The 13,915-nt window shown below is 44.4% G+C and overlaps 1 protein-coding gene across 1 annotated transcript in view; it reads left to right on the plus strand.

Moving 5' to 3' along the window:
- The window catches only part of WWTR1 (WW domain containing transcription regulator 1), an 89,470-nt gene that overhangs the window by 46,072 nt on the left and 29,483 nt on the right, over window positions 1–13,915 (plus strand). The window contains exon 2 of the mRNA XM_083442907.1: window positions 8,647–8,783. Within this exon, the coding sequence (XP_083299033.1) occupies window positions 8,647–8,783 (137 nt within the window). The remainder of the gene's footprint in view (window positions 1–8,646; window positions 8,784–13,915) is intronic.

Here is a 13,915-nt window from a genome sequence, read left to right on the forward strand (position 1 = left end):
AACTCTGCCTAATATATCTGTCAAGTGCTGGAAAGTCTGATAGAGTTGAGGCCTTTGACTCACAGCATTTGGCCTTAAGGTCAATTACCTGCTCCAGAGATGTTGCCTTTAATTGCCTGCCAACCATCACCATAGTAATACCATAGAACAGGCATGTCCAACAGGTAGATCACTCAACAACTTAGAAAAAAGCTCAACCTGAACGTCAAAAAAGGGGGTAGATCACTTCCAATTTATAATGCTGCGAGTAGATCGCAGTCTCTTGGGAGTTGGCCACCCCTGCCATAGAAGAAAGGAAAGCTTGTGTTGATGATTCTGAGGGAGAAATAGTGGGGGGGACGAACACCTCTTTTTTTTTCAGAAGGCAACAAGAACAACAAAAGCAGTTGAGCAATGGTTTTCTGTAAACAGATGTCCCAATGTTTAGTAATGGCTCTGTAGAGGTGGAAGCTGTTTGACGGGGTTATTGTGCCGGACAATGTAAGCTGTCACCCTGTGAAGAGCAGTAAATGAGTGAAAACATGTGGGTTGCTGAAGTTGATGAGTCATCAACTTCCCACTTGCTCTAAAGCAGCTTTCCTTTGATGTAGCCCAGCCGCAAAATCCACTCTCCCTTCAGTCCCAGGAACACAGGGCAGAGCCCTGATAAAGGAACCCCCGTGTGATAGCTGTGTACAATATGTACATTTATAATAGCCCCTTAAACAAAAATAGGAGATTTTTGCAAATCTCTACGTTTCCTTTCTTCCTCTTCTTCTTCTGCTTCTTTTTTATTATTATTATAAAACAATTAATGCTTAGGTGTTGAGTATGTATTCCTATCTGGTTTCATGAGCCTGTATAATATTAAATCCAGGAAACAGAGACTGGTGCAGAGAGATGGATCATTACAGCTGGCGAGCAGTAGAAAAGGACCGGCAATATTTTTCATGCTGCTGCCTGCCTGCTGGTTGTGGGGAGAAAAAACACCAGCCCTGGTTCTTTTTCTCCCTCTCTTGGCTAGGATGCAGTGGAAGTGAGGGATTAGAAGCTAGTCACTCTTTTAAAATATCGCGTGTGTGTCATTAGTACAAAATGCTAGAGGACATGCGATCTTTTCGAGTGGGAAGTTCCGAAAGGAAACGTAACCCCGCGGGGGAATGTAGACTTTGGCCCCAAACTGCCTCGATTCTGATTCTCAGGCTCGCTCTGCAAAGTGGTCCAACCAGGAGACCCCTTGCTCTTAACTTGCACTAACCAGAGTCGAAGGGCGGAGAAAAAATTCTCATCCGGCTAGAGGCAGTGTCAGCCATCGTTGCTGCCCCTTCCCTCCTTACAGCTGTCACTGTAGCTGTTTGGTTGAACGGCTAAGAGACCGAGGGAGAGGTGATAGAGATTTAGCCTTTCACTTATCCAACCCTCAGCTGTTCAGCCAAGCATTGGGGGACCGGGCAGCTTCGGCTCTCCCCATAGCGTGAGGGAGAGAAAGAGGGGTGCTGCTGTTGCTCCACGGCCCCCTCCCAGCTATGTTGAACATTCAACTAAGTGTGCATTAGGGACTAATGTGACACACTGACTTTCCCAAAATATATACACAAGTATGACTGACCCAACAGGAGTGCTCTTGTTCAGAGCTCAAGCCAGGCGGCCCGTGTCTCACTGTTATCCATTTTCATTTTCCAACCTAAAGTCAACTTTCCATGGCTAGTGAGCATGCTCAGTTCTCTTCAGTCTGTTTTGGCATGTCTCCACCACCTCCCCTTTATCACCAGTTACATGGAAACATAGGGAGCTGCCTTATCCCAAGTCGGACCATTAAAGTATATTGGTCTACTACACCTACTGTCAGGGTTTCAGCAGCCCGCTTTGGGTTCTGGTCCTGTTGGCACAACAGTAACTGCCCTGAGATCTCCAGGTGTAGGGCAGTATATAAATTCAATTAATAATAATAATAATAGTAATAATATCTGCTTTAAGATCTGCTCAGGCTCTTTCTTTATCAGCGACAAGTTGTACAAGAGGCAAGGCCTTTTCAGTAGTGACCCCCTCATCAGGGAATGTCCTTCCCAAAGACAACGATGATGATATTTATTTATTTATTTATACATACATACATACATACATACATACTCCACCCATCTAGACAGGTGGGGTTTCCCCAGCCACCCTGGGCGGCTCCCAACAGAATATTAAAAACATGACAAAACACAAAACATTAAAAACTTCCCTAAACAGGGTTGCCTTCAGAGGTCTTCTAAAAGTCAGATAGTTATTTCCTTGACATCTGATGGGAGGGAGTTCCGCAGGGCGGGCACCACTACCAAGGAGAGGCCTGCGTATGGTGCAAGTTTTTTGGAGTCAGGCCAAATTTTATTTTTTATTTTTCTAATTTAACCCAGGAATTTTAATCTTCTACAAATCCTGGTCTGCTGAGGTGGTATTATTATTATTATTATTATTATTATTACATTTACATTACAATGCAATTTAGTTTGCAAAATTATTTTGTATGCTACCCTGAAATCCAAATAGGATGAAGAGTAGTACAGAAATGTTTTGATAAATAAATGAATGAACTCACTAATAGAGGCAGCGCCGAATATTCTTTTGTGACAAATAAAATGACAATAGGATGTTTTTCAGAATCTACATTCTAGTTTAAGGATGTCAGAAGCTGTAAATAACTTTGCAGTAAGGTACTCTTGCATCCTGTCATTGTTGTTTTGAGACCTTACTGTACTGGCCTTCACTTACCTGGCCTAGAAACCCCTTTTTGAGAACCACATGCTCCTGTTTGCAACCAGGAACTGCGACAGAAGCCTGACACGCCTGCAGAGCAGGTTTGCCTAACCTGCTGCTGACACAATGCTTGCGGATTGCTGTCACCGACCAAACTTCAGGATTTACCTGTCTTAAGCTTTCCGTAAGCTTACGCGAATATTTTGTTCTCTCTTAAAGTTTGCCATGAATTATGCTGGGTTCGTACTCCCCGCTTCCTCTTTTTACCCCCGTAAAGGATTTAATCCCTACATATGTTTGCCTTCTTTTTCAATCAATAATGTGGCAGTTTCGTATTGCTTCAGTGACCTCTCTTTTTCAGAGACACTGGCATGTCCTGGTTCCAGGAGACTTCGAATCAGGGGTGGGGGACCTTTCTCAGCCCCGGGGCCACATTCCCCTCTGAGCAGGCTAACAGAGGCCGCATTCCTGTGGCTGTAGGGATAAGAGGCAAAAGTGGCCAGAGTTACAAATGTGAATTTTAGCTTGGTACATTAGACCTTGCACTCGCACAACCAGGCAAGCAATAAGCATTTTCAGCCTTTAAGGACATATTCCAGCTAGGCAGAAATACTCAGGGTGTGTGCATGATAATGGTCAGATTTTGGGTCAAAATCTGTACATTCACAAACTGAAGTTGGTTTTACCCGATGTACCGACTTTGTTTATAGCCGTCTATAGAATACTTACTTTCGCCAAAGAAAGCAAGGAGCAATTATTCTACGTGTCTGAATACATGGATAGTGAATGACTCTCTTGAATCCAAGTATAAAAAGACTCTCCTTTTTTTCATACTAGCTTCAGCTTTCTTGGCCTATAAAAAGCCTTAGACATTTTTTTCCAGGGATAGCTGAAATTTGGGGGCTAATTATAAACCAGTCTTTAAAAATAAATAAGCAGCTTTCCACACCTTATGAAGTTAAGCCATGCTTGCTAAGTGCAGCTTTCCCTTGAATTCCTTGAACTCGGAGCACATTTAGATGTATCTCAGAGTGAGGCCGCCCCTCCAAATAGATTCCACCTCCATGCTCTTGAATGAAGTTGAAATGCTTTTCCTTCGCCAGGATGGCACCAGAAGGGCAATCCAGGGCACTCCCTGGCTTCTAGCTTCAGGCAGTTTGAACATCTAATGTTTGCATAGAACATTCCTCTCTCTCTTGTGCAGCTGCAGAGTTTCAGATTTATGCACCCTGCACCTTTTGATCAGTTTTCCAGGCAGCGTCGAATAGCTTCTGTTGCATCGTTTGGCATATTTGAGTCCCTGTTCCCTCTAGTTGAGCTCTGCATCTTATCTGGAAATCTCTGCAGCAATGCCCAGTTACTTGTTTCTGTCTGTTGTGCAAATCTGTTGGAAGTGAGCGCTCTCTGTGGATGCAAGCGTGGTCATTGATTGATTGACTGCAACGCCAGGTAATGACTCTCATGTTGGGAAGAGGCATTGTGGCGCAAACACCACACTACAGATAGTTTTCTTCACCTCTCAGGACTTTTCAGTGAAGGCAGTTTATGTGCTTAACCATGAGTCACTCTGTTGACTAATCGAGTGAGGAGAGATTGAGCGATGCCCGTGCATGTGAAACTTCAAGAATCATTGCTTACATGCTTTCAAACTTTTCATGAGGCCACTGGAAGCTCAGCAATTACATGTTCGAGGTGGGGTGTTTGAAAACTAAAGTTCTGAGAAGCCCAATATACCTGACAGAGAGTGTTGGACAAGAAGCTGGGAGATGAGAGTTCAAATCCCGAATCAGCGTCAAAGATCACTGGGTGGCGTTGGTCACATCCAAACCACACATTTAAAGCCTTCTCCCACCACTTAGACAGGCATGGCTTCTCCCAAAGAATCCCAGGGACTGTATTTTGTCAAGGAACCACTCAACAGCCTTAACAATCTAGGAGTCTTTGGGGGGAAGCCATGACAGTCAAAGTTGGAACATCTCTCATTCCAACAACCTGAAATCTATCTCTGTGTTTCATGGGTCCGCTCTTGCTTTTTCCTTTCTGTGTGACCTCAGCTTCAGTACAGTGGTACCTTGGGTTAAGAACTTAATTCGTTCTGGAGGTCTGTTCTTAACCTGAAACAGTTCTTAACCTGAGGTACCACTTTAGCTAATGGGGCCTCCTGCTGCCGCCGCACCGCCGGAGCACGATTTCTGTTCTCATCCTGAAGCAAAGTTCTTAACCCAAAGTACTATTTCTGGGTTAGCGGAGTCTGTAACATGAAGTGTCTGTAACCTGAGGTACCACTGTACTTTGTGCTGTTTTGCTTCCTTATTCCCCCCACCCCCAGTAGCTAAGGAGGGACAGGAAGCAGCTGGCAGGGCTCAGCCTTTCAAATCCCTTTGCAGAAAACAGGGGCATTTCCAGTGGGTTTGGTCCAGATTACATGAAGGCTTAGAGTATTGGCTGGCAAAGCAAAGAGGAGCAAAACAAAACGCCAGGCTCTGCGGTTCCTTTCATTCTCAATTGGTGAGCAAGAAAGCAAATGCTGCAGCAAGGGAGTGCTGTGTGACAAATGTGTTTCCCAAAAGAGTAGATATCACTTGGCGCTGTGACATTTACAGCATGCCAGCAACCCGGGGTGGGGGCAGGAAGAGGCTATTGCCGAAAACAATGGCTGCTTTTAAAGTGGCAGCGTTGTTAAAGTAAGCCTTCGCGTTTGCTCCCTCTAGCATTTATTGGAGGTAGGTCTAGTATTTTGGACCTTGCCCAAATATTGATTGATTTTACTTATACTGTATGTCGCTTTCCCACAACAAGCGGTGCTACAGCAAACATTCAATACATCAGAACACTGGAAATACATACTGTATATACAAAACACTGAGCATGTTAGTAAATTCAAAATAACAAAAATCAGCCATTTAGCAAACACAGAATAAATCCAGTATTATAACAACAACAAAAATCTAGGCTTAAATTGCATAAATACAAGGCAAAAATGAAAGTTAAGCAACAATAAAGTTTTTGGTACTGGCCAAGGAATGTTTCATAAATGCAGTTCAGAGGGAGCTATACAGCTGGCATACAGGCTAGATGACATAGGCTCTCACATTTCTCCTCCATTTGCAGCAAAATTCAAATGGCAGGGTGGGCAATGATGGCAAGTCTTTTCCGCAGCCTCCTGGAAGTACCAACAGCTGGTGCAGGTCTTATTGCAAATAGGCAGGTGAAACAGTAAAACAGTGCTCACCGTTTTTTTAAGGCCCATCAGCACATTTGGGTTTTGGGCACCACACCCTCTAGTCACTTATCCCCTCAGATCAGCCCCATCCTGAACAACAGAGAGAAAGTATGTGCATACTCACATTATTTCCCCCTAGAGATTGGGGTGAAAGTAAAATCTACTAGAATTAATCTAAGTCTTGGGGAACAGGTAGGAGCTGAACGAGGAACTAGGAAAAGTCTTGCTCTTCCAGCTTCCTCCTTAATTTCTATGTTCTTTTCTTGGGGGGACGGGGGCGTTTAGATCCTTTGCGGGCGCCATGGGAAGACCTCAAGGGCACCATTGTGCACACGGGCACCATGTTGGCGGCCCTTGTGGTAAAAGGTTCAGCTACATTTTGGACCTCAGGAAGAAAGCTGAGTTTTGAATGGAGGTGCTAAGTTGGATTTTAGACAGCTTCCCTAACTGAGTTTGGTGATTTACAACTTGCAGCCAAGTTGTATGTTTTCAGGAACGTTCCTAATTTCTCCTAAAATCCCAAGCGTGTCACCACCTGCAGCTTTTATCTTTTTTATGCAGCAGAAAGGAGAGTACACTTATATCTGCTTAATTACTGGCTAAAACTAGTATGGCAAAAGAATATGGTGAAACACTGCAATATGGAAGCTGTTGTATGTGCATCCGCCCTCAATGAATGGAATTTAAGTGTAAACTTGTATTTACATTTTGAAACTACCAGTTTATCCATTCATTTCAGAATTTGGTTTTTGGAAAGGAGCTCCCAGGTTCAATCCTTGGCATTCCCAGTTTTGGGGGCGAGCACTTAAATATGAGCAAGATCTCTTCTCAAGAATCAAGAGAGCTTCTGCCAGTCAGTCATTGCTGAGCTAGATGATAAAGTCTGTGCATGCATACGCATTCCGATTTAACAGTTGGATTTCTGATTCTAAGAAATAGTTTGTGGGGAAAATATGGGCATGGCTAATTTAAGGCACTAAGACCAAATGGGCAACCATGGAGAGCGTCATCGCAATTATTCTCATAAACATGCCTTTGGGAACCTATCCTTTGCCAAATTTGTAAACTTTACCCAGCAGTCAAATAGATATTAACCTACTCTCATTTCTGCTAGAAGCATTCTCATTTAAGGTCATAATGTGGGTGGCGCAATGGGTTAAACCACAAAGCCTAGGACTTGCTGATCAGAAGGTCCACAGAATACGATGTCATGACATGGGTGGGCAGCCTGTGGCCAGATGCAAGAGAAGGCAAGGTCCCTACACCTTTAATTTCAGCAGGTGTCGTTTGTGAAGCTGCCCCATGCTTCCATCCTACCTACATAACCCTGTTGGGACACAGGTGGCGCTGTGGGTTAAACCACAGAGCCTAGGACTTGCCGATCAGAAGGTCGGCGGTTCAAATCCCCGCGACGGGGTGAGCTCCCATTGCTCGGTCCCTGCTCCTGCCAACCTAGCAGTTCGAAAGCACGTCAGAGTGCAAGTAGATAAATAGGTACTGCTCCGGCAGGAAGGTAAACAGCGTTTCCGTGTGCTGCTTTGGTTCGCCAGAAGCGGCTTAGTCATGCTGGCCACATGACCCGGAAGCTGCACGCTGGCTCCCTCGGCCAATAAAACAAGATGAGTGCCGCAACCCCAGAGTCGGTCACGACTGGACCTAATGGTCAGGAGTCCCTTTACCTTTACCTAATACAGTTGTACCTTGGAAGTCGAATAGAATCCATTCCGGAAGTCCATTCGACTTCCAAAACGTTTGGAAACAACGGCACGGCTGCCGATTGGCTGCAGGAAGCTCCTGCAGCCAATCGGAAGCTGCATCAGACATTCGGGTTCCAAAGAACGTTCGCAAACCGGAACACTCGCTTCCGGGTTTGCGGCGATCGGGAGCCAAAACGTTCCACTCGCAAGGCGTTCGGGATCCAAGGTACGACTGTAATGAAAGAATCGCTCTCAGGTTATTTTCACAAGGGAACTCTTTCAGCCCAATATATTATTCAAGTCTTTATTCTGAAATGAGTCAAAATTAGAGGGAAGGGGGCGGGCGGCTTGGGAACCTAAAGAATACAGGAAAGGCAAACATTGCATGGTGTCATAGAAAGGGAGAATGAATTAGTATTGAAGGAAACCTTGAAGTGAGGAAGTGAGTCAGTCGCTGGAAGGAAGGGCATGTGAGACGTACAAAGTGAAAGTGACCTTGAGCTCCAAGTTTGAAAATGTAGGGTAAAGGTGAAACCAAGCTTCAAATTACTTGTAATTCGAGTGTATATGTTTGACACTCTGTTTGACAGAGTGTATATCTTTTCATATTCGAATGACTTCTATTTTTCTTATTATTATTCATAAGACATTTACATTAGGGGGCACACAAACCAACCCAACATAATATTAGGGGAAATGAAGATAACACGAGAGAAGGATAGTGGGGGAAGAACAAAGGCATATTGTTTAAACTGGGGTGTCCCAGACTTGGGTCTCTCTCCAGCTGTTTTTGGACTACAACTCCCATCATCCCAAGGTAGCAGGACCAGCGGTCAGGGATGATGGGCATTTTTTGGATACTGATAAATATTACAGTTGTAAGGCCTAACAAAAGTTAGGGGGAATGGCTGACGTGCACAGATGGACAATCGGAGCTCTGGGTCATATTTGTGACTGAAATCTCCTCAGTTCCTCTCAGCCTAAAATGCCTGTGTTTCTGTTTTGCAGCCATATAGAGAAGATTACGACGTGGCAAGATCCTCGAAAGACCATGACCCAGCCATTGAACCACATGAGCCATCATCCTTCAGCCGCTTCCACCCCTGTATCGCAGAGATCCATGGCAATGTCACAGCCAAACCTGGGTGAGTAACAGGATGTTTAGAAAGGGCATTGGACTCTGTGCAAACAGCAGCACTATTCCAAATAATAAAAAGCTTCCCCTTTGATGGACACTCAGTATGACAGGTGGGGGGATGATGCCTAACTTCTTGTGATTCATAAACTGATGTATTTCCCCTTCTGGGTTAAGGCCTACATTGGGAGGCAGTGAGGGTGATATCAGAGGGGCCCCCCTCCCATTGATAGCTGTTCCTGGAAGTCTTTCTTGGTATCAGGTCATAGTAAATGTGCACACCCTCCAACAGTTTTCTGATGAAAATAGGGACAACCTATCTAATAATAATAATAATTTTAAACTATTTATACCTCACCCATCAGACTGGGTTGCCATTCTGGGCAGGTTCCAACATATAAAAACACATAATAAAACATAAACATTAAAAAAACTTTCCTATACAGGGCTGCTCAGGGGGTCAGATAACTCCATACACTCCAACATTTCTTCAATGAAAATAGGGATGTCCTAAGGGAAAGTGGAAGGGACACAGGTGGTGCTGTGGGTTAAACCACAGAGCCTAGGACTTGCCGATCAGAAGGTTGGCGGTTCGAATCCCCGCGACGGGGTGAGCTCCCATTTCTCAGTCCCTGCTCCTGCCACCCTAGTAGTTTGAAAGCACATCAAAGTGCAAGTAGATAAATAGGTACCGCTCCGCCGGGAAGGTAAATGGCATTTCCGTGCTCCTCTGGTTCACCAGATGTGGCTTAGTCATGCTGGCCACATGACCCAGAAGCTGTACGCCAGCTCCCTTGGCCAATAATGCGAGATGAGCGCTACAACCCCAGAGTCGGTCACGACTGGACCCAATGGTCAGGGGTCCCTTTACCTTTTTAAGGGAAAGCGGGACATTCTGGGATCAAATCAGAAACCGCCCCGACTTCTGTAAATCAGAGATGTCCCTGGAAAATATGGACAATTGGAGGGTCTGAGTTTGTGCTATGTTTTACTTTGATAGAGAAACCACATTAACTTGTGAGTGGATGGTATGCATAACCATATGCAGATAACTTGGGAGTTCTTCAAGTTCACTTTGTGGATCTGTGTTTGCAATGCTGAACCAAATCAGTATTATTTGTGCTACGATAAACTTCCTTTCTGTTTGCTTTCTCCTGGCAACTCTCTCAGCAACTTTTATCTGGAGCATAAAGGGGGAGTGTGGGATTGCTCTCTGAGTCACTGGACAGTGGCAAATGTATAATGAGAATTAAATATAAAGAATAAACCTGAGCAAATCCCCGAAGGCTAGGGGACAATTAAGTGAGTCATACCAAATGGTAATAGTGAGCTTGCTTCCTGCAATATCCTAAGGATCAGAGTGAGTAATACGTTGTTAAAAACTGAAATTAACACTCTTATTGCTTCACACCAATCATGACATAGCTGCCTATACAGAGGTTTGAACTGGCCTAATAAAATATAGTGAAAATGGTAAGCCCCCAGTGGAAGAGAGAGCCCATAACTGACAGATCCTCACCCCTCAGATGCACCTCTCGGCCTCCCTGACCAGATTGGTGTATGTACTTACTTAAGATACTTGCATACTTCTTTGCAAAGTGGTTCTCTTTAGAATCACCTCCCCTTTGAATTAGATTGATGGCATTGTGGTGTCTGCTAAAAATGAATTTTTCATAGGCCAGTTGACTGTAATAATTCTCCTGCTTATATGTAACCCTAATCCAGACCATGGTTTAGTATGAATTAGCAAATATACAGACTCGTGGAAAGAAGATTGCAACTGTTTTTCTTTTCTTTAGTGGTTTTCTTGCTGTGCTATACTGAGTGAAGCCATGGTTTGGCTCAGTATATCAGTATATATGAATTAAGGCTCATGGTTTACCTCTCTCCAGATAAACCACAAGCTGTAACCTAGGTGTGCCCAGGTATTTGGGCCTAATGTTGGCTGCTATTGTATTTATTCTTTAAGTTTTAATGTACTTTTAATGTTTTTTGTACACTGCCTTGTGATGTTTACAGGAAAAGCAGTACAGAGATTGTTTTAATAAATAACTAATACTGACCAAAGTGTTAAGACCATTTTAAGAGATTATGACAGAAAATCGCAGGGTATTTTTTAGCAAGTGGAATGTAGTATGCTTCAGATTATATGAGCCAAAACTAACCAAACTAAGCAGATGAGGAGGTATTCAAGTTTTTAGACAAATGCAAAGTTGTTATTTTGAATTAGTGAATATTAATACAGCACCTGAGCAAATGAGATTGGGGAAGACTAGGCTGTAATTCACATAGGGCTCTGGTTGGTTGGTTGGTTGGTTGGTTGGTTGCATGTATAGTCCCATGCATACTCAGGTTAGACAATGCAATTACAAACTGCGATTCCAAGTGCACAGAAAGCCTGATGGAGAATGCTTCCTGAATGGTTTGCCTGTTGTATTGCAGCCTGGGCCAATGTAGTCATTGAGAATGTGAGAAGAACCTACTGGATTAGCCAATGGCCCATCTAGTTCAGCAACATGATCTCCCAGTGGTCAACCAAATGCCTATGGGAAGCCCAAAAGCAATTTCTGAGTGCAATGGCATTTCATCACATGAGCGTGCTATTTGAAAAAAGAAGTGACTTTCTCTTTATTAATCATAGCAGTTACAACAACATTCACATTTACCCAGAGTAAGTCCAGTTGGAGCTTCTTTGAGTAGATATGCATATAATTCCACTGCACGCTTTTCTTTCGGGAATCGTAATTCTATGTAAAATCAGGATCCGAACTGGATTTATAAAACCTGGTTAAGAGGGAACTTGATTAGCATTAACCATGGTTAATACCTACATGGATGTGACTACTAAGCTAGAGATAAAGCTGACAAGGGAAGAGGAGATTCATGCTGGCAGTGGGGGACCACAGCATACATTCCCAGACATTGAAAACTGCCTTATACTGAATCAGACCATTGGTCCATTGGTCTACTCTCAGTGATGGTGGCTCTACAGATAGGGGACACTCCCAGCTCTAGCAGGAGATGCTGGGATTGAGCCTGGGACCTTGTGTATGTAGAGCTTGTGCTCTACTGCTGAATTATGTTTTGTCTCCTAATATGCAAATTCTGGTTTTCAGAGCACCGGTGTTTGCAGTTCAGTGGCAGTAAGACCCATTTCCCCCCGGTCATATCCCAACGCTGTAAAATCTGTTTCGTTGAGTTCATGTCAGGTATTTAAGCAAGCAGATTTTTTGGAACGCTGCTTGAGCCCCGAAGCCAGTTCTCTTGTGCCAACATCCCACCAGACAACACAAGCAGAATGGAAACTGGATAAGAAGTCAAAACCACCCTTCTGGCAATAGCTGGTTCAAAACCTTTTAGTGAAAGCAGGCTACACCTCTGTCTGTTGCCCTCGCGTTATTCAGCACCAGAGGAATTAAAAAATTCTTTTGAAGTTGTGCCATGAACAAGGTGGGGGCCTGGTTTTTTTCCAGGTCTGTGTCCTGGCCTGCACTTCCAATTACAAACACGTGTGTCTGTGTGTGTTTATCTTGCACTGCTTCCGATGATGAGATGGAAAGTTTGGCTCTTCCTATACGGCATGTTGCTTTTGCTTTATATCTCCCCTGCATCTATGTTTGCAGGGAAGCACACAAAAGTACCTGTGGAGGATCTATCAACAATAATGCAACTAAACGGTAGTAACCCCGTAGATAAGTCTTGAGGTAAAAAATGATTGAAATTAACAGTTGTTCTGCCTGGTTTTGCTTCTCCCATTGCTTTCTAGTCTCTGACTCATGCTGTAGATTTATGAGCTAAAGATCTCATATTCCCAGCTCAATATTTCTGAGATCCCTTCCGGTGTGTGTTTATCTCTTGTATTTCTTCATGATGTATTGACGTCTAGTGCTTATGGCAGGACCATCTTCTTAACTGCGTGCATTTAATTTACAATCCGTATTGATACTGTCACTGTCTTACATTGGGTCTAGATTGATTCCTTCACCTAATATGGTTATATGCAAAGAACAGTTTCCCAGACTACAAGAAGATGTGTGTCTTGGGTTTTTTTAAATTATTATTAAAAAAAAAACCCCACCTGTGTGGTGAAAGTATTCCTTCTTAAAGAGAAAAATGGTATAAGAACACCAGAAGAAGTTGCCAGATCAGGTCAGTGGCCCATCTGACTGTGAAGGGAGAACACTGGCTGGTAGCCATTGATACTTATCCTCCTTGAATTTGTCTCAACCTCTTTTAAAGCCATCCAAAATGGCGGCACTCACTACTTCCTATGGGAGCAAATTCCATGGTTTATCTATGGAATGGTCTGTTCCTTTGAAAACGAGAACAAACTTGACAAGTCCGCAATAACTCCTTATGCAGAGAAACACAACAGCGCAGGCCTGGTGATCCCAGCAACTCTTCTCAGTAGGTCTTGCCCCAATGAAACAGTTGCAAGCGCTGAAGGTCCCCACCTTCCCACCACTCTCTCCTCGGCTCCTCCTCCCCAGGGCCTTTCCCAAATAGTCACAAACTGTGTTTGCACACAACCCATCTCTGCCCTGCTCTTTTCATTTCTCTGCATGTTCTAGGAGATTTGGTGGGAGGGGAGCTGGTTGCGGCAGGAGAGTGAGACTCCTTGGCTCCTTCAGCAGCCTGCCTTATCTGTGTCTCTTGCCCGCCCCCCCTTCTCTCCAGCTTCCACTTCTGCCTCTGATTCTGGACTGCTCTCTGCCACAGCCTCTTCCTGCTCACCAAACCCTCTTGTGCCTTCAGCTTCTGATACCTTCTCCTCCCAGTCTGCTAACTCCTCTCCCTATGACCATTCATTGTCATCCCACCAACAATCGCCTGGCTCTCAGCCGTCTTCCCCTGGGGGTTCCCCTGGGTGCCTCCCACTGCTCCTCTGTCTCCAGCCAGTTCATGACAGAGCCTTCCAAGGGCCACGTGCTAATGGTGGATGGCGCCAGTGGTTAAAGTGGGTGGAGCCAATAGTGTAAATGTTACCTTTGTGCAATAAGCTAGTTTCTACCCACATGCACCTCTGTATCCTCCAGGACACGGGTGACGCTGTGGTCTAAACCACTGTGCCTCTTGGGCTTGCTGATCAGAAGGTTGGCGGTTCAAATCCGCATGACGGTGGTAAGCTCCTGTTGCTCTGTC

The sequence above is a fragment of the Podarcis tiliguerta genome (assembly GCF_965153285.1).
Source record: "Podarcis tiliguerta genome assembly, chromosome: 5".
Classification (NCBI taxonomy): Eukaryota; Metazoa; Chordata; class Lepidosauria; order Squamata; family Lacertidae; genus Podarcis; species Podarcis tiliguerta.